This window comes from Ostrea edulis, chromosome 1 (assembly GCF_947568905.1).
Source record: "Ostrea edulis chromosome 1, xbOstEdul1.1, whole genome shotgun sequence".
Taxonomy (NCBI): Eukaryota; Metazoa; Mollusca; class Bivalvia; order Ostreida; family Ostreidae; genus Ostrea; species Ostrea edulis.
This window is the reverse complement of record NC_079164.1, coordinates 78,508,489-78,530,643: the sequence shown is the minus strand read 5'-3', so window position 1 is coordinate 78,530,643 and position 22,155 is coordinate 78,508,489. Positions and strand designations below refer to the sequence as shown.

The window sequence follows — 22,155 nt, the reverse complement described above, 5'->3', positions numbered from 1 at the left end:
TTTCACCCATCGAACATATCCACGTACACTAACGTTGGCTGAACTAGGTCAGAAATTGGTTCAAATTTGGAACACCATTTCACAAGTATTGATGCTAGTGGAAGGTATTGACTTGATTTATGAATCTTCAAAAGACAACTCCGCTTTTTTCAGTGTTTTCACATCAAATTACTTCAGACTTCTAAATTAATTTAGACTTCTAAAATAGGAGTTATGTGTTTCTAATATAAAGGTGTTGTCACAAAACCAATTGATCTTAATTGTATCTACAATGAAATACTTACATGAAGAAAAACATTTAGTATTTTCCAGGAGTATGTATTGTACCTTCAGAGGAGAGAACCTGTCTCTCCCTAAGAGGATGAATATTTCAAATGAAAAAGGGCATTCATTGTTTTTTCAAATCATACCAATATGCAATATTATTATTTCAGTTTCATGTAAACATGAACTCTGCAATGGAACTTCTATCTATGGGATTGAAATGATTACTGAGTATTTCAAACAGTCATCAAACAAAGATTTCAACCTAGAACTTTGACGATGTGTTTATCCTTTATTTTAAAGATTTGTCCAAAATCTGATAAAACACTATTAAATGCGATGCCATTAACTCGGAACTCAAATCAATGGATACAATCTTAACAGAAAAAAAAATATCGTAAATATCAACACATTTTATTCTTCTTGTAAAAAAGTAAATCAAAATACACAATTACTGTCACCATTATATTTTTCAGTATATCTGTTGGCATTGTAAGATTTCGTTGACATTATTGAAGTTTCCATCCACTAAATGAAGTTCGATAATGTGTAGAGGATGATTTGATATCTCCAACAGGACCATGCACGGGGTCTGTACGGACATAGACCACGTCACCATGATTGACTTCCTTCACCACGAGACCCGTCGTTGAAATCCAATCAATTGTACTTTCACTATTGGTTAATATAGCCCCTAGAACATCATCATTGGCCACAAGCTGGGAGTAAATGTATCCCCGATCGGAGCAATGAATTGTCCAAGAGAAGACATATACCCCAGAGGAGGGAACGCTGAAAGTGCCACTAAAGTGATTATAGCCATTACCCAGGTTGGTAACTGGTACGTCAAAAATAAGAGTGTGGTGGGGACCAGGATTAGGCTCGTCGTGGCTCATGTAAGCGTAGAAAGCCCCAACGCCAGGTGAAACTAAGTAGGAGGAAAAAAATTGAAAAGACATCACTGAAAACGTTCTTTGTTCTTAAAGCTCTGACTTTGAATCATGAAAGTATTAATATTACCTCTCTGAGAAACCGATTCATGCTCTAGTTGTGCTTGTTGGGCTTGTCTTTCCTTAACATATGTCGTGCCATTATCCTGAAAAGACGATGCTTCTTTGGATAGGATAATTTCTTCGGGAAATTTAAGGATTTCGGGCTTAGAATTAAGATTTTCCAGCTTTTCCGTCCTTCTTTTCATATCCAGTATTTCGTCCTCGGACTTTGCCAGTCGAGTTCTCAGGTCTTGATTTTCACGTTCCTGGCTGTGTACCTTTTCTGTAAGAGAATGGAGCATGTCAGTGATTTTTCAGAGTTCCTGATGGTCCTAAGCACAGGTATTAGCATATATGGGATAACAATACAAATTAAGGATGAAAAATATCCATAGGTTAAATATTGTGTGAGGTTAAGACAACTAATAATTTGCTTTCTTATCAGTTTTCAATATATGGTATTACCTATAATCAAATTATCTAGTGTATGTCAGTATATATTCACCGGGTGAGGTTCATGTATAGACAAGAAATGTGCAACACACTAGGTTTAACGCCAAAATGCAGACATTATATTATTTATTTAAATTTCCAATGTATTTGGCTTTGATATCTTTACAAAATGTAATTGTAGACATTTCCTCATGAACGCGTTGCAGTACAAAATGCGCCTATGAATTCCGACAAACATAGTACGTCTATTGAAACGCCTGGGGATTCCTACAGAAACGAAGGAAAAATGTAAATATAATAAATAAACTTCATTTTTGAAAATACATGAAGGTATGAACTGCAACGCTTACCGCCAGCATACTTTTCATATCAGCGCTAACGCACTTCATGAAATATGCCGGAATATATCGTATTTTAAAAAACAAAAATTATTTCTTAAATAGAAAAATATCTTATGTTGTCAAGAATTGTTCCTGGAGATACATATACAAGTAATGCATGCAGTACAGAGATACCGCAGATGGCGTTGCATAATATTATACATTTATTGCATGATAGTGAGGGAGATATGAAGATTTATTCGCCCTAAATAAATCATATTCCCCGAGGGCAACGAACATTCATGCAATAAATTGTTTATTATACCAAAACAAAGCAATACTACAAAAGTGCATTTGAAATTGGAGTCCTCTCATCTATACATTGTATGTAGCTGAGATTGCTCTAACGGTAACACCGCGCCGTCAACGTACATGTATTAGAAGGTACAAACAACGAAATGCAGTGATATGATAACCAGTGACTTCGCTGCAGAACTCGTATGTCTTGACACAAATGTAGTAAGAAAATATGCAATGATGTTTTTTCCTATTAGAATTTTAAGGCAGTGTAGCAAGAATACAGTGATATAAGAACTACATATAAAGTAAAGAAAAGAGCGCTGTAATTGGATTTAAAAAAAATAAGGATTGGATTTGTAGTTCCCTAGTGAATCTCAATTTTTTCCTTCCAGAGATACAGGATAGTGCATCTCGTTAATTGTTCCAAGACATACAGCCAGGTACAAATAGTGTTACAAAGACTCGATTATTCGAGATCTTAATAAAACTCTAAATCTCATTTCCATTAGAAGAAATATATGAATATGGATAAGAATAAAAGAAAGTATGATCTTCTAAAAATAAACACAGTTTTGACAAGAAAAAAATGCTCCGATATTCTTTGATGTTTTCAATATTCTGGTAGAATGTGGTGTAACTTCCTTATGCCTTATGAAATTGATGCAAAGCATTATTTTGTAAAGAGCGAGAAGCATTACGGCTTTATTTAGTCCCCACATTTACCCATGATTCAAACGTAACTTTAACTTAAAATGTTTGCAATACTGAATAATTATTTTATATGAATTAATTTAAAATAAATCACTGTCTGTACAAACACAAAGTGTTTTGACGATTTCTTTGTTCATTTGTATCAAAGAATTTCTCAAATGGATACAAAATTGTACTTTTGCTATAGGTGAGTTGAATTGAATTGTCTTTACAACTAAATTGTTGATTGGATCCACTTATTCCGAGAAAGAGTATCATTGTCCCATTTTAAAGAAAAGTTCAGCTAAATATGATTTTGGTCATTCCATGACGTAATCTTCGTGGGAGAGGAGAGACCGGTCAGAAAAGAGTTAAAGGTCGTCAAGGTATACAGACTTTAATAAATATATCGGACAAAATCACGGATTTGCTATATACATGTATATGCATTAATTAAAGGAAATGAACATGAAAATGTGACAAAGGGTTTAGATTTGTCATTTTGATGTATATAATGAATTCTGAAAATCACTAACATGTAGCTTTCTTCAGTAGGGAGATATTTTATAAAGATTAACTAATCTTTTCAATCCTTGGGAGCTGCCATATTGAAAAAAAATATTACCTCCCTGCTGGGTTATCTCTTACCATCCACTAGAGGGCAGCACTGATGCTGACATCAGTAGGACACATTGTGTGTATTTTTGGCACATTGTAAGCATCAACATTAAAATGTCATCAGCAGAGAGTGAATTAGATATGGGATATCAGGTTGAACCTGATGTTACATAGGAAGAAATTGTTTCTCAGAATAATACTTCTTCACCAGCAGTTGATTTTGATGAAAGATGAATTGTCCTTGATTGATGTGCTTGTGGAAATTGTACAATGTAACTATGTACATTCAAGGGGTGTCTATGTTGTCATGAGTTTGAATATTCTGTGTCAGCTAGATTGCATAAATATACACCTAAAGTGCAGTTCTCTACACCCATATTTTAACACTGTGTGTCGAAGTCCTGTTATAATTGATACAGCTTACATTTATCCATGGATTTAATATGTACCCAGAGAGGGGTCTCAGAGGACCTGGATAACAACTTATTAAACAAGTAAGAAAAACACAAAAATGAAAAATACCTTCTGTATTCACATGTATTAAAATCTTAACACAACATGGCATTTGTGTGTAAACATTTCCAACACATGTAATAGAATACAGTAACAATTATGTTGCAGACATGCTATCAAGATTTATGGCCTACAGACAGTTTATCAACTAGGTCAAACACTGTCAGCCTCTTGGGGGGGGGGGGGGGTCAGAGTAGTTTTACCGTTATTTAATTGTTGTGACATAAATTAAGGGAGCATTTCCTAAAGAACACTGCAATTATGTAGGATTTCTTTAAAGAACATCAGACTCTGAAACAGATTCTAAATATTAGTAAATAAGTATTTTTTTAATGTTAATATTAATGAAGAATATAATTGTAAATTGAATCTCCAAAATTTATCTGTGGTCCATGTACATAAATTGTTATAAAGTATATAAGTTACAAGTTGCCTATATTGCAATACTTTTATGACACAGTCACCTTAATATTTAAAATCTAATGAAATTAATTGATATGGAAACTTGAAACATACAGTGTACTGAGTAAGTTCAGAAGTTGGAGGAGCTGGAAATATTTTGTGGGAGTGTTTTCTTCTTTTTCTTAATGCATTGTAATTAGATTTGATTTCAATTCTTTTTGCTCCAAAACCTTATCCATCAATTCTAATATGAATCCATAAACTTTTTCTGCTGTATAACAGTGACCCAGTCAACACCAATGTGTCTCATCTACGTCAGAGCACCGATTCATACTGGGAAATAATGGATGACCTCCATAAACCTTTAACTTAAAGACCCAACTTTAAGTTAACGCCCCCAAATTTTACCTGTGTTGTGATCAATGATAAGCCGCTGGTCAATCAAACTTTTAACAATAGAGCTTAGGTTGATTGACGTTTGCAGAGACCATGGTCTACAGCTACCTGAGAAAGATGTTTTGATAACAATCATGGCTAATGATGACCGGCAGTCTTCAGATCTCCAGGAAAACTCCAGTATACCTGAGTTTTGATAGCATTGACTCGCACCTAGAATATTTTAATTTCTAATGTCCCCTATACAATGCAATTTATCACCGTATTTTCTCTCTCCATCTTTATACATGTATTATAGATTAAACAATCAGAAATCAAACAATAATAATAATTAAAAAAAAAACCAAAAAACAAACATAAGTTATTCTTTATTGGCGCAGCACATCAACATGTATAATGGTTATATTGCCCATGCCTAAAACTGTTACAGTAGTTAAAAAAAATACTTCTGTTTGAGATACCACATGGATTATAAATTACACAATCAGAAATCAAACAATAGTAAAAAAGCATAAATAAGTTATTGAGATATTTCTATTTATAATTTATCACGGCTTTATATTTAGAGAGAGAGAGGGAGAGAGAGAGTTGAGCTATTTATAATTTATCAGTTTTATATTTATAAAGAGAGAGAGAGAGAAATGTGTAAAACTGTAGCAATAATATAGATGAAATAATATGGCATGGCAATAGTGTTGCATACGTATGACAATAATTACTCATTTAGTCAATGATTGAGAGAAAGGGAGAGAGAGAAGGGGGTAGACTAGCTATGTGTCAGCTTCTGTTTGGGATACCATCATTACACAAACACTACGTCCACAGAAACCCTAAAGAGAGAGAGAGGAGGGGGTGTAGACTTCGTGTCAGTTTCTGTTTGGGGGTGCCATCGTTACACAAACACTACGTCCACAGAAACCCTAAAGAGAGAGAGAGAGAGAGAGAGAGGAGGGGGGGTAGACTTGTGTCAGCTTCTGTTTGGGATACCACCATTACGCAAACACTACAGCTACAGAAACCCTACAGACGGCCCATATTGAGGGGTATCTTGATCATTCTTCATTTGGTTGTACATGTACATAGATCTACTTGGATTTATTCATTCTCTCGAAACATGGATATTTTACCTATTACACCCACGACACCGCGAACTCCCAGGACCCTAGGAAGTGCCCGGAAACGCCGGGTAATATTATATTTAGGAAATTATTTATATACGATATATAACAATTTAATTAGAAGTTTTAAAAATCAGAGGTTTAGAAATGGGCTAAACCTGTCATTTGCAATACATAAATATGACCAATTTTGAAGGTTTACGGGAAATAGAAATGCGGTATGCATGTAGGTAGAAATTTTAATTATTATTTTTTTTGCACAAATCAAGACACTAAGCATAATTTGTAACAACCTGAGAAATTTCCTGTGTATATCATAAAAATATACACAACAACCGATCTCTTGGCCAGGTAAATTCCAGGTAAATAACATTGACCATAGATAAGCTCCGCCCACATTCAGTGATCCGTGGAGCAACCGTACGGTGTTTTTTTTTTTTTTTTGGTCTTTAAGAGTGTTCAATTGATCAAATCTCGTAATAGAAACAAGCAAATTAGATTTAGGCCACATTATTCAGTTTCAGGAGGTCTTTTAAGTTTATTATGCAACAAATAATTTTTTCATATTCACTTCTCATGACCCATCTCATGACCGTACGGTTGGTGAAAATGTAGGCGGAGCCTAATCTAAACAGATGTTATTTACCTGGAGTGACCAGGGTCTACCAACGTGTTTTGCTATATCCTGTGGCACTCAAAGAAATACACAGAGACAGACGTGATCCAGACAGAACATGGTAGAAATATACCTGTCCGTGCTTTTTTTTTTTTATATATAGTTTTGATATACACAGGACCTGTCTCAGGGACCTCTGTAGAGTTTCTCTGGTCATAGTGTTTGAATAATGGTTGTATTCCTAAGGGTAGCTGACACACATTCTACATCCACCCCCCCTCTCTCTCTCTCTCTTTGTCATTGACTCAATGAATATAAATACAGAGGTGTCATAAATTGATGACATGAATTATTTCAATAAGTTACAAGTTATAGAAATTATTGTGCAAATTATTGTTTGATTTCTAATTGTGTAATTTATAATACATGTATATAGAGGGGGGAAATTACAATTATATTGAAATTGTATTGTTCAGGGGTCTTTTTAAAAACAATTGAATTACGAGAAAATAGCAGCTGTGGACAGGTCAATGCTATCAAAACTCAGGTATACTGGGCTTCCTCAAGATCTAAAGAATGCCTGTAGGTACTGACTGTTATTGTTATCAAAACACCTCTCTGGGGTAGCTCCAGACCACAGTGTCTGCAGATGTCACTCCACCTGAGATCTATTGTTAAATGTTTGATTGACAGACAGCTTATGATTTGGGGGTGTTAACTTAAAATTGGGTCTTTAAGTATATATATTTCATTCAAATACGAGACATTGAGCTCACAGTAGCACCAAGCTGAGCAATGTTCTAAAACTGCTCATTTTTATGCGCGGTCAACACTACAATAGCAAGTCCAGATTTTTGTTTTCAGTCGGTTAATGTGCTAAAAATGACATTTTAAACGATAATTTTAATTAATTATGATATTAGGTCTAATACGCTGGGTGTTATTGCGACAGTTACTGCGTGGTATATGAATCGAAATGGAGTTCTTTCTTTTGATTTTTAAGCGTGCCTATACATTTCCTTATGTAACGTAAATGTTACTTTTACTGTTCAGTTATTTTCCCGACCGTGATCTTTTGAATTATTTCGTGTTTTAACTACATGTATTTCCACATTTATTTTGTTTTTTATAAATTGTAAACTCTTACACTGGTGTTTTCATTCAGGAATTCTGGTCTGATAAAGGACATAGTTCAAGATTACACGAACCTGGGTTAACAAATATGTTGAACCAAGTGTAGTATTTATACTACATTGTATATACAGTGTATTTTGCTTATATTGAATTCATAGGCCTATGAATATACATTTGTATTTGGAATTGAATTGAATTACATTCTAAAACAAATGATAAGTTTGTGATGGCTATGCAGACTTCGGTATATGTAGAGAGCACTGTAAATATATAAACAGACTGGTTTCGGTTACAAACGCAAGGAAATGGGATCCATTTTATAAAAGACTTAATTATTACTAATTCCAATAATTTGATTCGGTTTTAAAATATTTTTGAATAAGATATTCTATAAGGTATGGATTGCCTAAAACGTTTTGGTTGATTTCTTCAATTCTATAACAATGGACATGACGATGGAAGTTACAAATGGAATCAAATAATAAACGATTAATGAATAGGTTTGGTCTTCGTACTACTTTTAAGTTTTTTTTGTAAAACAGGACCCTGGTCCATACGTTGGGAGTTGGACTTTCACTTTCGAACTTGACGACTTGCCGTGCAGAGTACTAGTATGTAAACTGTATATATGTACATATAGTAAAACAACAGTACCATTACACTCAGGGGGTCGTATTTCTTGAGTTGAGAGTTCCACTTCAGGATCCTGTTCGCTTTTAAACGTAAGATTTTCTAGTATTTCCAATCTTCTTGCCAAAATAAGTTTTTCGTCTTCGGATTTTGCCAGGCGAGTCTCCAGACGTTGAATTCGTCGTTCTTGGTTGTTCACAGTTTCTTTAAAAGCACGAAACATTTCAGTGTTCTCCTCGACGGTTTTGCGGAGGTCATGAATCTCTTCTAGACAAGAATTGCCATGAATGTGTAAGGCATAAATAAGCAAAATAGGAATCATGCATTTGTTGAACATCGTAAACATTGACTCTACTAAGCCATGTACAAAAGATTTCTTATCACTGCGTTCTGCTATATCATCTGTGACACAAACCACTATCGTGTTACTGAGGTCACTGGAACAGAAAGTGTCCTGCAACTTCTAAATTTTTCTTTCCTGTTATAAAACAGAGGTTGACTGATATATGTGTGTTCAAAGTTTAGTTGAACAAATTAATTGTTCTTCAAAGTGTATTATTTACAAACATATTATTGATCACTTTTCGTTACAGTATTACCTTTGTAAACCTATACCTAATATGTATAAAAGACACATTTGTCGAATTAGACTATCCTCTCATAATCTTGAAATTGAAACAGGCCGCCATAACAATATACTTAGAGAAAATAGAGTATGTAAATTTTGTAAAAATGACATAGAGGATGAATACCACTTTATATTAATTTGCCCTCATTACGAGGAATTTCGACATAGATATATCAAAAAGTATTATTGGCAAAAACCATTTGTTCTCAAATTTGTACAATTATTAAGTGTTCATAATGTACACGAACTTTGTAATTTTGGGAAATATTTATGTCTGCACTTAAGTTGCGAGAAAACCTTGTTTAAGTCATTCTCCGTTGCTTGCTTGAATTAGTACACCGTCATACAATGTCATTTTTATGTATTTATGAAATTGATGTGATAAGACATATGTCTTGTGCAATAAAGAATATAAGGTTGGAATTATTTCTGTACATATTCTCTGAATAAGGATAGACAAGGAAAGTATGTAATGAATTGGGTATAAACACCGAGACAAAGACTTCAATTTGCATGGATTCTATTTCTCTGAGGTATTTTAACATGGATTCTATTTCTCTGAGGTATTTCAACATGGATTCTATTTCTCTGAGGTATTTTAACTCGTTTCATATTCACATCGATTTTTCAAATAAAAATGGGAGTTGTGTGAAATGGGGGCGGGGATGGATCTTTTTCGTTCTGTTAAAATGAGGTATCTCATTCTTAATCAACAATCTGATCCTATATGTTGGATTTCTATATCAACGATTGAATTTCCCTATAAAAGTACTGACGTCTTCTAAAAATACAAATGTATCCTAACCAAAACTGCACGTAAACAATAAGTATCAAACGTGTTTTATACTATAGTGTAGCAAATCAATGTATTAGAGATTTTACCTTCGGAAATTGAAGGTTTTTTAAATGTTTATTTTGAAGTATTCATTTCAGTCAGATAAGTAATTATATCATTGAACTTATTAGATATCGTTTCATAGTTTTAATTTGGATTAATAAAAGCACGGCAGTTTTTACTTTCATAGTACTTCTATCAAAATCTTCACCATAGTTAGATATACATGTAGTATAAAAGTTGTCATGTTAGTAAACTATAGAATATGTACCAAAAGTTTGCTATAGTAATTGAGAATTTTTTCACTCAAACTGAAACGTCACCAGCTGTAACCTACACCGAGAGTTTGGTGAAGGAGCAATCACTTTGAAGTATAACGCGGTCATGTATACGAGTAAGTCTCGACGTCATGACCTCCCGGTTACGAAGCGCACACTCATAACTATGGAACCACTGTGACCGGTAGTCCGGTAGAAGTATTTATAGTCTTTTATTCTTAGATGACATTTTACTGCACCGTAAATGCCAGACTTAATGTTAGGGTTTTAAAACTTTGTTTAGCATGAGTGAATTTAAGGAGGAATGATACATTTGTCATAATGGCTGACTTAAAGAAAAAAAACACGAATGAAAATACTTATATGTCACGGACATCGTTCATATAAAAGACCAAGTATAAATGATGTCACGTTTGATTCACTTTTGCCTCACGTCAACAGACAATTGGGTCCACATCATATTCGTACAAAACTTTACTCTATTCCATTGAGGGTTTTACATACGTTATTTGAAGAAGCTATGGCTAGTCTATACTTGGATTTTTCAACACCTGAATATAGACTGAACTCTATGATTATGGATGTTGCCTACCACAGGCTCTATAAACCAGCACGGACCATGGATGATATTCCTTCCAAATCATGCCGTCAGTTCCTTAAGCTCAAATTTACAAACAAAGGAATAGATGCCGTCAACATAAGCAACATTCTTCGTCATAAAAGGGTTCAGTCGTGTATTCCAACTTATTTCAAGTTCAAGTCTACACCCTGTATTTCCTACAGCTATACTTCTACTATTGCATCCAAACTTTTTAATTATAAACAAACTTTGCAGTGCTTAGATATAGACTATCTTATACGTAATCCACCAACATGTTCTTGTTCTTCATCTTCTTTCAACTACAGTCCAGCTAGACATGTCATTACTGGTGATGTTAATATAGTTGAAAATGAGGACCTCAAATCACTTATTCTTAAAGGTCCTAAATACAGAGAACCTCGGTCTTTTAATTGGCGACAGAACTTCATCTCTATTATGAGTTCTGTCGAAGATTATGCCAGACGATGGGCTAAATATGAGAAACAAGAACTTGATACATTGTCAGAATGGGTTAAAAGCATAAGAGGGATATTAAAATCCCGCATTAGACACATGAAAACAAAAGTACGTACCATCTATCCTTCTGTGTTTAGTAAACCAGAAGTGATAAAAGAATTAGATAGGTTACATGAGGAATATGTTTTGGTTCCAGCTGACAAAGCTAGTAACAACATTGTCTTTGTTTGTAAGGCTCATTATTACAACTGTATTTTAAACGAACTTGACATTAATTCCACTTTTGGTAATCATACTTATACTCCAACTGCCCTTTCAAAAGACGAAATTCTTCAAAACCATGCTTTAGTTTTAGACACATTTAATATTCCAGTCAATGGGTCGAATGAATATGAGTTACCGTACCTATACTGGATTCCTAAACTACATAAAAACCCTTACAAAGAAAGATACATTGCTGGATCCAGTAAGTGCTCTACCAAGCCCCTATGTTTGCTCCTCACGAAAATGTTAACAGCTGTGAAGGAGAAACTTCAAACTTACTGTGCGACTACATATGCCAGAAGTGGTATTAATCAAATGTGGATTCTAAAAAATTCTAAAGAACTTTTAGTAAACTTGAAATCACAGAATTTTTCCCAAATCAATAGCATTAAAACCTATGACTTTTCAACACTATACACGACCATTCCTCACGATAAATTAAAGACTATACTTTTTGACATCATAGACAGTTGCTTCTTCAACAAAAACGGAAAACGGAAATATTCATATCTAGTGATCAGTCATTCAAAAACTTACTTTGTTAAACACCACTCTGATTCCACGCACAAGTACTCTGAAGTTGAAATAAAAAATATGCTAGAGTTCCTCATTGACAATATCTTCGTGGTCTTGGTGATCAGGTCTTCCAACAGTCTGTTGGAATTCCCATGGGCACGAATTGTGCTCCTTTGTTAGCTGACCTGTTTTTATATTCATATGAAACAGAATTTATTCAAAAACTTCTACGTGAGAAGAAAAAATCTCTCGCTGTGACCTTCAATTCGACTTTTAGATATATCGATGACGTTTTGTCTATTAACAATGATAGCTTTCATTCATATGTCGATTTGATATATCCCTGTGAGCTGGAAATAAAGGACACCACAGAGTCGTCCACTTCTGCTTCATACTTAAGATATTTTATTGAAAGTAGACATTAACGGCCAACTAACAACTCAACTGTATAACAAACGGGATGATTTCAGCTTCTCCATCGTCAACTTTCCACATTTATGTAGCAATATTCCATTATCACCTGCATATGGTGTTTATATATCTCAACTGATTCGATATGCAAGAGCTTGTTCTGGGTATAGTAAGTTTTTAAATCGAGGTAAGCTACTGACAAACAAGTTGATGGTACAGGGATTTCAACAGTCTCGATTGAAGTCAGCATTTCGCAAATTCTATGGTCGTTATAACGATCTAGTTCGTCAATACAATCTCGCATTGGGTCAAATGCTGTCTGACGTGTTTCATACCGATTGTTAAGCCGTTCTTGGCACACTGATTTTGACTGCGGATAACTCCGTTTACCTGATCAGGATATGGGGCTCACGGCGGGTGTGACCGGTCAACAGGGGATGCTTACTCCTCCTAGGCACCTGATCCCACCTCTGGTGTGTCCAGGGGTCCGTGTTTGCCCAACTATCTATTTTGTATTGCTTGTAGGAGTTATGAGATTGATCACTGTTCCTTATCTTCACCTTGCATATATTACTTTTAAATCTAATTGCCGAGCTGCGTCGAAGTTGAAATCTCTCTCTTAATCTTAAGAAATACATCATGTATCTCTCAAAGTTGAGATGTATCTCTTTAAAGTAAGAAATATCTCTTTGAGTTAGAGAGATATCTCTCAAAGTTAAAGAGATATATATGTTTTTTTTAATAAATAGTAAAACGGCTTGCCATATTCGTCAGTTTGCCAAATTAATAAGAGATATATCTTTTACTCTGAGAGATATCTCTTTTACTTTGAGAGATATCTCTTTTACTTTGAGAGATATCTTTTAATTCAGATATATCTATTTCACTTAAAGAGATATCTCTCTAAGAATCCCTAGAGAAATGTCTCTCAAAGTATAAGATATATATCTTTAATCGTTGAGAAAGAGATATCTCTCAAAGAGAAAGAGATATCTCTTTCCAATATTTTTATTAGTTTGAAACCCTAAACTGGAAGCCCGCCAAAGCAAATCTTATCATGAGGGCTGCAATCCCGGGCGAAGATTTTACGTTTACCGCATGTGAAGTGTATACAGGTAACAAAAAAAATAAAGACAATGAATTGATAAAATATGTGAGCTAGAGTGGATTAAATTTACATTTATGTTACCCCAACCACCTCTTCAACTATTTCCGCCATTTGTACACTATAAGTATTCTTATTGGTTAAAAAATAGGGTTACATCATATTAAAGATGATGCAACAGTGAGAAGTCATTATGATCACCGGGGGGATCTGTTTTCTCTAAACTTAAAAGAGGTATCTCTTTAAGTTAAAGAGATATCTCTTTTTGAAAATTTAAAGAGATATCTCTTCAACTTAAAGAGATATCTCTTTTTACATTGATAGAGAGACATCTCTTTACGCTAGAGAGATATATCATTTTCTTTGATAAGTATCTCTCTAGCTTTAAGAGATATCTTTCACTTTTCCCTAGCGTAAAGAAAAATCTCTTTTGTTTAAAGAGATATCTCTTTTGGTTAAGGATATATATCCCTAGCGTTAAAAGATATCTCTCTAACTTAATGATATATCTTTTTTGTTTAAAGAGATATCTCTTTTGCTTAAAGAGATGTCTCTGTAGCGTAAAGATATCCCTCTTATTAAAATAGATATCTTATTTTACGAATACTCTAGGTTTAAATTATTCATTTTACAAACATCTACAAATATTCCCTTAGGTTATGTCTGTATGAGAATTAGTATTTCTCTTGGATCAGATACTTCCTATTTTACATTAATGTGGCGGCGGTGGCCTAGTGGTTAGGCTGTCAGACTCTTGACCAAGAGGTTGCGGGTTCGAGTCCTGGCCACGGCAGGGCCAACGTTGTGTCCTTGGGAAAGGCATTTTACGTGAATTTCCTCGCTCCACCCAAGTGTAAAAGGCTATAGACAATGACAGACATCGTTAGAATGTTAGTGCTCTAGTGCCTGTAACAGTAGCTTGCACTGTATGCTTCCCAGGAAGCTGAGAAAGTTCTAGATTGATATAAGGTCTGCCGGGGTAATAATGTATTGTAAAGCTGCTTTGAGCAGCATACGCTGGAAAAGCGCTATATAAAACCAATTATTATTATTATTAATGTATGTGAACGTACTTTCCATTCAAAGACTCTGCACACAAGTTATAATTTGCATAGTCTGATGATATTGTAGTATTGCATGTTGAGAAAATCCATTAAAAATTCAGTATGTTTGAAATGGATCAGGATTTATAGTATGAAATATCATCATTTTATTACAAAAAAATTAAAAAGTGTAAAAATATATAAAAACAAGTGAAAAATAACATAACATAATATACCATGTATATGAACACTTACATAAACAAGAAATAGATTAATAAATTAAATCGCGTTGATTAATCGTGAATTTTTCATAACATAACAAAACTAAAAAAATAAAATTCTAGGCTACATGAACTTACATGTACATGTTTATACTGAATGCATGATCGTTTGGGTCATCCTGCAACAGAAATTCCAGGGCATCTTCTTCTGACATCAGGTCGCTTTAAAGATGTAAAATACAAGCCTTCGCTGTTACAGTGAAGCTGTGTTGTTTTCGTTGAAACGGAAACACGTGTGTTCCCCGTGCACACTTTCAGAAAACCCCGCGGGGCCCGCGATCCCGATCACGGAAAAATAAAACCATAGGCCTATAGGCTATATGCGAACTTATTTTTAGTTTTATTTGTTTGGCAGGGGGAAAATTATTCCTATTCCGAACAAATATAACGTTTATATCTGAAATTGAAGTATTTTATTTATCTTTTATTTTAAATTTACTCTGCCGATGTAACATTCCTATAGGTGTTTTATGAAGTTGCATGTAGGTTGTGTAACCAATATTCGTTTTATGCTTTTTTTAAAAAGCAGAGAATACCTGACTGATTATTTCATACATATGTGTATGTTGTTTTAGTGTATCAAAAGGTACTGAATTTACTAAAAGAGGACAATACAAATTTTATAGTTTTCACCACTTTATTGTGCGACGCGCGTCGATCGCTTTTAGCGACGACGTTTTATCGCTAATTTTAAAGAAAACCGCGCAGCATGTCCCAATTTCATTTTATCGTAATATAAAAACTACCGAGAATTATAACACGAATAAGAGCCCATCAAAGTGGAAATTTCCTCTACTTTTACAGGCTGTATTTACTTTTCCCTATTTCCATATATAAATATAGGTAAAACGCCATTATGTTTAAACATTGAGAAATAAAATCGTAAGAAAACTATCATGTGCAAAAAATTGCTATTTTCTTATAACTTTGCCAGGCATTAAAATAATTTTTATATCTTCTAAAACCAGGGAATATATGCTTTTCCAAAATATAAAAAATAGTGAATTCATAAGGAAGATAAAAAAAATCATATCGAGGGGGAAAATGACCTTGTGAAAAAGCGTTGCGTCATATTTAGACGAAGTCATCCTTCACTTTAAATGCTTTTTTTAATTTAATAGCTTTACTTACTTTATTGATTTTTACATAGTCAAAAAATAGAGGAAATTTCCAAAAATATGATATATAGATCATATATCTTATGACCGTAGTTTCAAAGATTTAGAGGCACTCCTTTTGCGTTGCCCTGTTTTTACGCGCCACCGGTCAAATTGACCGGTACGGTAGAGAAGGAGTTAAAGAAAAAGGTTCATGAGCTTTTTGAAGCCAATTGCAAGCATTAGATGTAGCTGAAACAAAAAGATAAACCGTTCAGATATGATGTAAAATGAAAGCATCCCACGAATGAAAATGATAGGTCTATGAAACTAACCATAAACCCTAAGTCTCTGGCACGTCGAGGTACAATACGCTGAGGGGCAGTAGCCTTGACGGCAGTTCGACCTGCACCAACTGTCGGCAAAGTTATTCATAAACCTGAAGGCTGGGGTGGCACTACACTTTGCGCTGCCGTTGATAAATGTCGGAATCACCTGTGGGCGAGATTCAACGTTTTGTGTCGCACTTGGACGAAATCTTCCATTTTGCTGAGATCCATTGGGGTCGTGGCCGATGGCTATGTCTGCGCAGCCGTAAAACTGTTCCTGTTTGCCACATCCTTTACACGCTCGTCCGTCTGGGGACATGCCATAACTGTTGCCTAGAAAATTTCAAGAATTATATATAGATGCAACGTTTATAGTCATAGTATCGTTGAACGTCTGCTTATCTTAGTAAAAAGCGAATAAAGATAATAGTAAAACCTACCAGTGTTGTATTTCCACTGTAGAACACACTGTGAACACGTCAGTCCGGTGGGAAGTTTCAGTTTTAGTGAGTAGACCTGAGGACGTCCTTGTTCCATAAATCGAACACTCCCCGACGGCTGATGGAGAACGTATTGGTTTAGGCAGGCCTGTGTGGCGGGTTTATGGACATTGTTGTTCGGACATAAACGGAATTCAAAATATCCCAAATGAGAGGCGGTAATTTTGACTTTAACCTGAAATCAAAGCATAGTATATATAGCAGCAGTCTATATCCGTTCAGGGTCTGCATGTATTGTAACAACATTATGGAGTTCAGTATAACTAAGGCGGGAGGCGCGGGGGATTTTATACGGCTCACACCAATCATGATGACCTATGTGCTATAAGATGTATTCGCTTCTGAGTTTAAATTCGATGTTTTTATCTTCAAATTGTATTCTACTTACATCAATGATCTGTCCTTCCGTGTATCTCCTACTTATTATTCCTTTTGCATAGCGTCCACCAGCCTCGTTTTCACGAACGCCATCCCAGGGATCTCCACAGACTCCGCATTTCCCGCCATTTCTATCCCACTGCCTCTGAAATAACGTTAAAAAGTCCGTAAAGATTAACTATTTCGATACCTGAATAATATTTGCAATGACTTGATTCAATTATTTGCAATACTTACAGCGAATCCTCCGCAGAAGAGTTGATTGTCGTTGTAGTTACGTGGCGTGCTGAACCCCAATCTCCACATGCTGGAGCGGGAAGGCGGTTCCTGTAGGTAGCCGTGCCCCATGACGGCGGGGACGAGAACAAGGAACAGAAGGATAACCATGTTAATGCTAAGGAATAAAATCAAAATGATGCATGTATTGCGTCGCGCTGCGGTGCAAGACTACAAAGAATTAATCGTATTTAAAACAATTCTATTTATTGTTTTTAAAAAATTCTCAAATTGTTCTTAAGTAATGGATTTGCAAATATCATTTTATCAAATTCATATGTATAAAAATCATTTTTGTGAATAAAGTTAAACAATACCTTGTCTTGTTGTGAATACTTGTCCTTGTGTCCAATGCGAACAGTGTTTGTATTTAACACACACCCCATAACTCCCGTATATATACCAAATTTCAATCAAACTCTTTATTTACATATGCCTCATTTTTCAAAGTGCGTCTGCGTAAACTTTTTGCCCTTAATCTGAAATAATTGAATCTCCTAGATAATCAAATCCTGAATTGATTCATAAATCCAGTCATTTTTGTTTGTTTTCATCATAGATAATTCAAAATTCCTCCATTGTCCTTCGGAAACCCGGCTCAAAACGTCACCGATGGATCATTTTATCAGTGAGTCTGATACCAATTTACGTGTGCCTTTTGAAAAATTATCGTGCATTCAATTCATGTGTTTGGAGGTCTTGATTATCTGTGGCATGTTTTTTAATTAAAATATGTCTTCATAAGCACCTGCTGACCTCAATAAACAACATCCGATTGTGTGGGGGTTTTTCATGTCCGTTTTACTGTTGTCAAAATTGAACAGGGGATGTGTCATCACTTTGTGGTCGGGTCTGGGGAAGTTTATCTGGCAATATTATCGGGGTACCGTTCTTAGAAGCTAGGAATTAGACTGTCTTCTTAAACATCTATTCCGGGTATAATGGCGAGGGCATTCCCCCTTAATCTAACGGCGCTCCCAATCTGCAATGGGAATCCAGAATTCCAACAATGAAGACTTTAAAAATCCAGAAATATCCGAAAATACAAACTTGGGTACCAGAATTTTAATACACCAAAAGAGATTTTCATGCCATATCTTTTTGTCTTTTAGCATTTACAAAGAGCTCTATCTGCATTGTAAGACAACCCAAATTTCAAGACCCGGGTTTTTAAAAAAAAAAAATAAGGGTAATATTTTAAGAAAATACCACAAATGTACTAGTGGCTTACCACAGAATGTCAATATGAAAATAATTATGATAAATCGCATTGAATTACGATTTTAACAATCAGTGTGTTTCATTGATATGTCGATCAAACGTTAAATTCAGTTAATCAAATTATAGCAATTACCTCTTCCATTGTTTAACATGTAGTGATTACCTGTGAAAGTGACGGCAGCCATTTTTTCTCAAAATCTCTCAATGGCATGGAAATGTATATCAATGACTAATAAAAACATTTATTTTGTTAAAAAAGAAGAGAAACCTAATAAAACTACATTAGATAACCGCTTTTAGTTTAAAAGAAATATGCAACTTGAAGGAAGAATTAATGTCTCACAAGACAATAATTATTTAATCACCAAAATTACATACTCAAGTGCCTGTGTTAAGGGTAAAAAGTGTTTGAAATCATTAAAAACTGGTGTTATTACTTTACGTGAATTTCCTCGCTCCACCCAAGTGTAAAAGGCTATAGACAATGACAGACATCGTTAGAATGTTAGTGCTCTAGTGCCTGTAACATTAGCTTGCACTGTGTGCTTCCCAGGAAGCTGAGAAAGTCCTCGATTGATATAAGGTCTGCCGGAGTAACAATGTATTGTAAAGCTGCTTTGAGCAGCATACGCTGGAAAAGCGCTATATAAAACCAATTATTATTATTATTAATGTCTGTGAACGTACTTTCCATTCAAAGGCTTTGCACACCAGTTATAATTTGCATAGTCTGATGATATTGTAGTATTGCATGTTGAGAAAATCCATTAAAAATTCAGTATGTTTGAAATGGATCAGGATTAATAGTATGAAATATCATCATTTTATTACAAAAAAATTAAAAAGTGTAAAAATATATAAAAACAAGTGAAAAATAACATAACATAATATACCATGTATATGAACAATTACATAAACAAGAAATAGATTAATAAATTAATATATATTAAAAAAAAAGGTTCATGAGCTTTTTGAAGCCAATTGCAAACATTAGATGTAGCTGAAACATAAAAAGATAAACCGTTCAGATATGATGTAAAATGAAAGCATCACAGCAATATTCCACGAATGAAAATGATAGGTCTATGAAACTAACCATAAACCCTAAGTCTCTGGCACGCCGAGGTACAATACGCTGAGGGGCAGTAGGCTTGACGGCAGTTCGACCTGCACCAACTGTCGGCAAAGTTATTCATAAACCTGAAGGCTGGGGTGGCACTACACTTTGCGCTGCCGTTGATAAATGTCGGAATCACCTGTGGGCGAGATTCAACGTTTTGTGTCGCACTTGGACGAAAACTTCCATTTTGCTGAGATCCATTGGGGTCGTGGCCGATGGCTATGTCTGCGCAGCCGTAAAACTGTTCCTGTTTGCCACATCCTTTACACGTTCGTCCGTCTGAGGACATGCCATAACTGTTGCCTAGAAAATTTCAAGAATTATATATAGATGCAACGTTTATAGTCATAGTATCGTTGAACGTCTGCTTATCTTAGTAAAAAGCGAATAAAGATAATAGTAAAACCTACCAGTGTTGTATTTCCACTGTAGAACACACTGTGAACATGTCAGTCCGGTGGGAAGCTTCAGTTTTAGTGAGTAGACCCGAGGACGTCCCTGTTCCATAAATCGAACACTCCCCGACGGCTGATGGAGAACGTATTGGTTAAGGCAGGCCTGTGTGGCGGGTTTATGAACATTGTTGTTCGGACATAAACGGAATTCAAAATATCCCAAATGAGAGGCGGTAATTTTGACTTTAACCTGAAAATCAAAGCATAGTATATATAGCAGCAGTCTATATCCGTTCAGGGTCTGCATGTATTGTAACAACATTATGGAGTTCAATATAACTAAGGAGGGAGGCGCGGGGATTTTATACGGCTCACACTAATCATGATGACCTATGTGTTATAAGATGTATTCGCTTCTGAGTTTAAATTTGATGTTATTATCTTCAAATTGTATTCTACTTACATCAATGATCTGTCCTTCCGTGTATCTCCTACTTATTATTCCTTTTGCATAGCGTCCACCAGCCTCGTTTTCACGAACGCCATCCCAGGGATCACCACAGACTCCGCATTTCCCGCCATTTCTATCCCACTGCCTCTGAAATAACGTTAAGAAGTCCGTAAAGATTAACTATTTCGATACCTGAATAATATTTGCAATGACTTGATTCAGTTATTTGCAATACTTACAGCGAATCCTCCGCAGAAGAGTTGATTGTCGTTGTAGTTACGTGGTGTGCTGAACCCCAATCTCCACATGCTGGAGCGGGAAGGCGGTTCCTGCAGGTAGCCGTGCCCCATGACGGCGGGGACGAGAACAAGGAACAGAAGGATAACCATGTTAATGCTAAGGAATAAAATCAAAATGATGCATGTATTGCGTCGCGCTGCGGTGCAAGACTACAAAGAATTAATCGTATTTAAAACAATTCTATTTATTATTTTAAAAAAATTCTCAAATTGTTCTTAAGTAATGGATTTGCAAATATCATTTTATCAAATTCATATGTATAAAAATCATTTTTGTGAATAAAGTTAAACAATACCTTGTCTTGTTGTTAATACTTGTCCTTGTGTCCAATGCGAACAGTGTTTGTATTTAACACACACCCCATAACTCCCGTATATATACCAAATTTCAATCAAACTCTTTATTTACATATGCCTCATTTTTCAAAGTGCGTCTGCGTAAACTTTTGGCCCTTAATCTGAAATAATTGAATCTCCTAGATAATCAAATCCTGACTTGATTCATAAATCCAGTCATTTTTGTTTGTTTTCATCATAGATAATTCAAAATTCCTCCATTGTCCTTCGGAAACCTCAAAACGTCAGCGATGGATCATTTTATCAGTGAGTCTGATACCAATTTACGTGTGCCTTTTGAAAAATTATCGTGCATACAATTCATGTGTTTGGAGGTCTTGATTATCTGTGGCATGTTTTTTAATTAAAATATGTCCTCATAAGCACCTGCTGACCTCAATAAACAACATCCGATTGTGTGGGTTTTTTCATGTCCGTTTTACTGTTGTCAAAATTGAACAGGGGATGTGTCATCACTTTGTGGTCGGGTCTGGGGAAGTTTATCTGGCAATATTATCGGGGTACCGTTCTTAGAAGCTAGGAATTAGACTGTCTTCTTAAACATCTATTCCGGGTATAATGGCGAGGGCATTCCCCCTTAATCTAACGGCGCTCCCAATCTGCAATGGGAATCCAGAATTCCAACAATGAAGACTTTAAAAATCCAGAAATATCCGAAAATACAAACTTGGGTACCAGAATTTTAATACACCAAAAGAGATTTTCATGCCATATCTTTTTGTCTTTTAGCATTTACAAAGAGCTCTATCTGCATTGTAAGACAACCCAAATTTCAAGACCCAGGTTTTTTTTTTAAAAAATAAGGGTAATATTTTAAGAAAATACCACAAATGTACTAGTGGCTTACCACAGAATGTCAATATGAAAA

General features: G+C 35.1%; 3 protein-coding genes and 1 long non-coding RNA gene across 4 annotated transcripts; 1 reads left to right on the top strand and 3 right to left on the bottom strand.

Moving 5' to 3' along the window:
• Positions 1 to 661: 661 nt before the first annotated feature.
• LOC125650808 (uncharacterized) lies at positions 662 to 8,808 on the bottom strand. Its single transcript, XM_048879330.2, has 3 exons — positions 8,471 to 8,808; positions 1,285 to 1,539; positions 662 to 1,192 (listed from the first exon to the last, which is right to left on the bottom strand). Exons 1-3 carry the CDS (start codon positions 8,790 to 8,792, stop codon positions 774 to 776), a joined length of 996 nt encoding a protein of 331 aa, XP_048735287.2. The 5' UTR covers positions 8,793 to 8,808; the 3' UTR covers positions 662 to 773.
• Positions 8,809 to 9,552: 744 nt separating this feature from the next.
• LOC130053953 (uncharacterized) lies at positions 9,553 to 17,493 on the top strand. Its single transcript, XR_008802182.1, has 3 exons — positions 9,553 to 9,607; positions 17,231 to 17,331; positions 17,408 to 17,493. It is a non-coding gene; the product is annotated as an uncharacterized LOC130053953 (long non-coding RNA).
• Positions 14,734 to 18,173, bottom strand: LOC125680014 (uncharacterized). Its single transcript, XM_048919462.2, has 6 exons — positions 17,762 to 18,173; positions 17,406 to 17,562; positions 17,179 to 17,313; positions 16,731 to 16,965; positions 16,297 to 16,623; positions 14,734 to 16,213 (listed from the first exon to the last, which is right to left on the bottom strand). The coding sequence occupies exons 2-6, from the start codon at positions 17,553 to 17,555 to the stop codon at positions 16,131 to 16,133; spliced, it is 930 nt and encodes a 309-aa protein (XP_048775419.2). The 5' UTR covers positions 17,556 to 17,562; positions 17,762 to 18,173; the 3' UTR covers positions 14,734 to 16,130.
• Positions 18,174 to 19,469: 1,296 nt separating this feature from the next.
• LOC125679999 (uncharacterized) lies at positions 19,470 to 21,420 on the bottom strand. The gene is made up of 5 exons (XM_056161752.1): positions 21,227 to 21,420; positions 20,871 to 21,027; positions 20,644 to 20,778; positions 20,196 to 20,430; positions 19,470 to 20,088 (listed from the first exon to the last, which is right to left on the bottom strand). The coding sequence occupies exons 2-5, from the start codon at positions 21,018 to 21,020 to the stop codon at positions 19,757 to 19,759; spliced, it is 852 nt and encodes a 283-aa protein (XP_056017727.1). The 5' UTR covers positions 21,021 to 21,027; positions 21,227 to 21,420; the 3' UTR covers positions 19,470 to 19,756.
• Between the last annotated feature and the right edge of the window lie 735 nt (positions 21,421 to 22,155).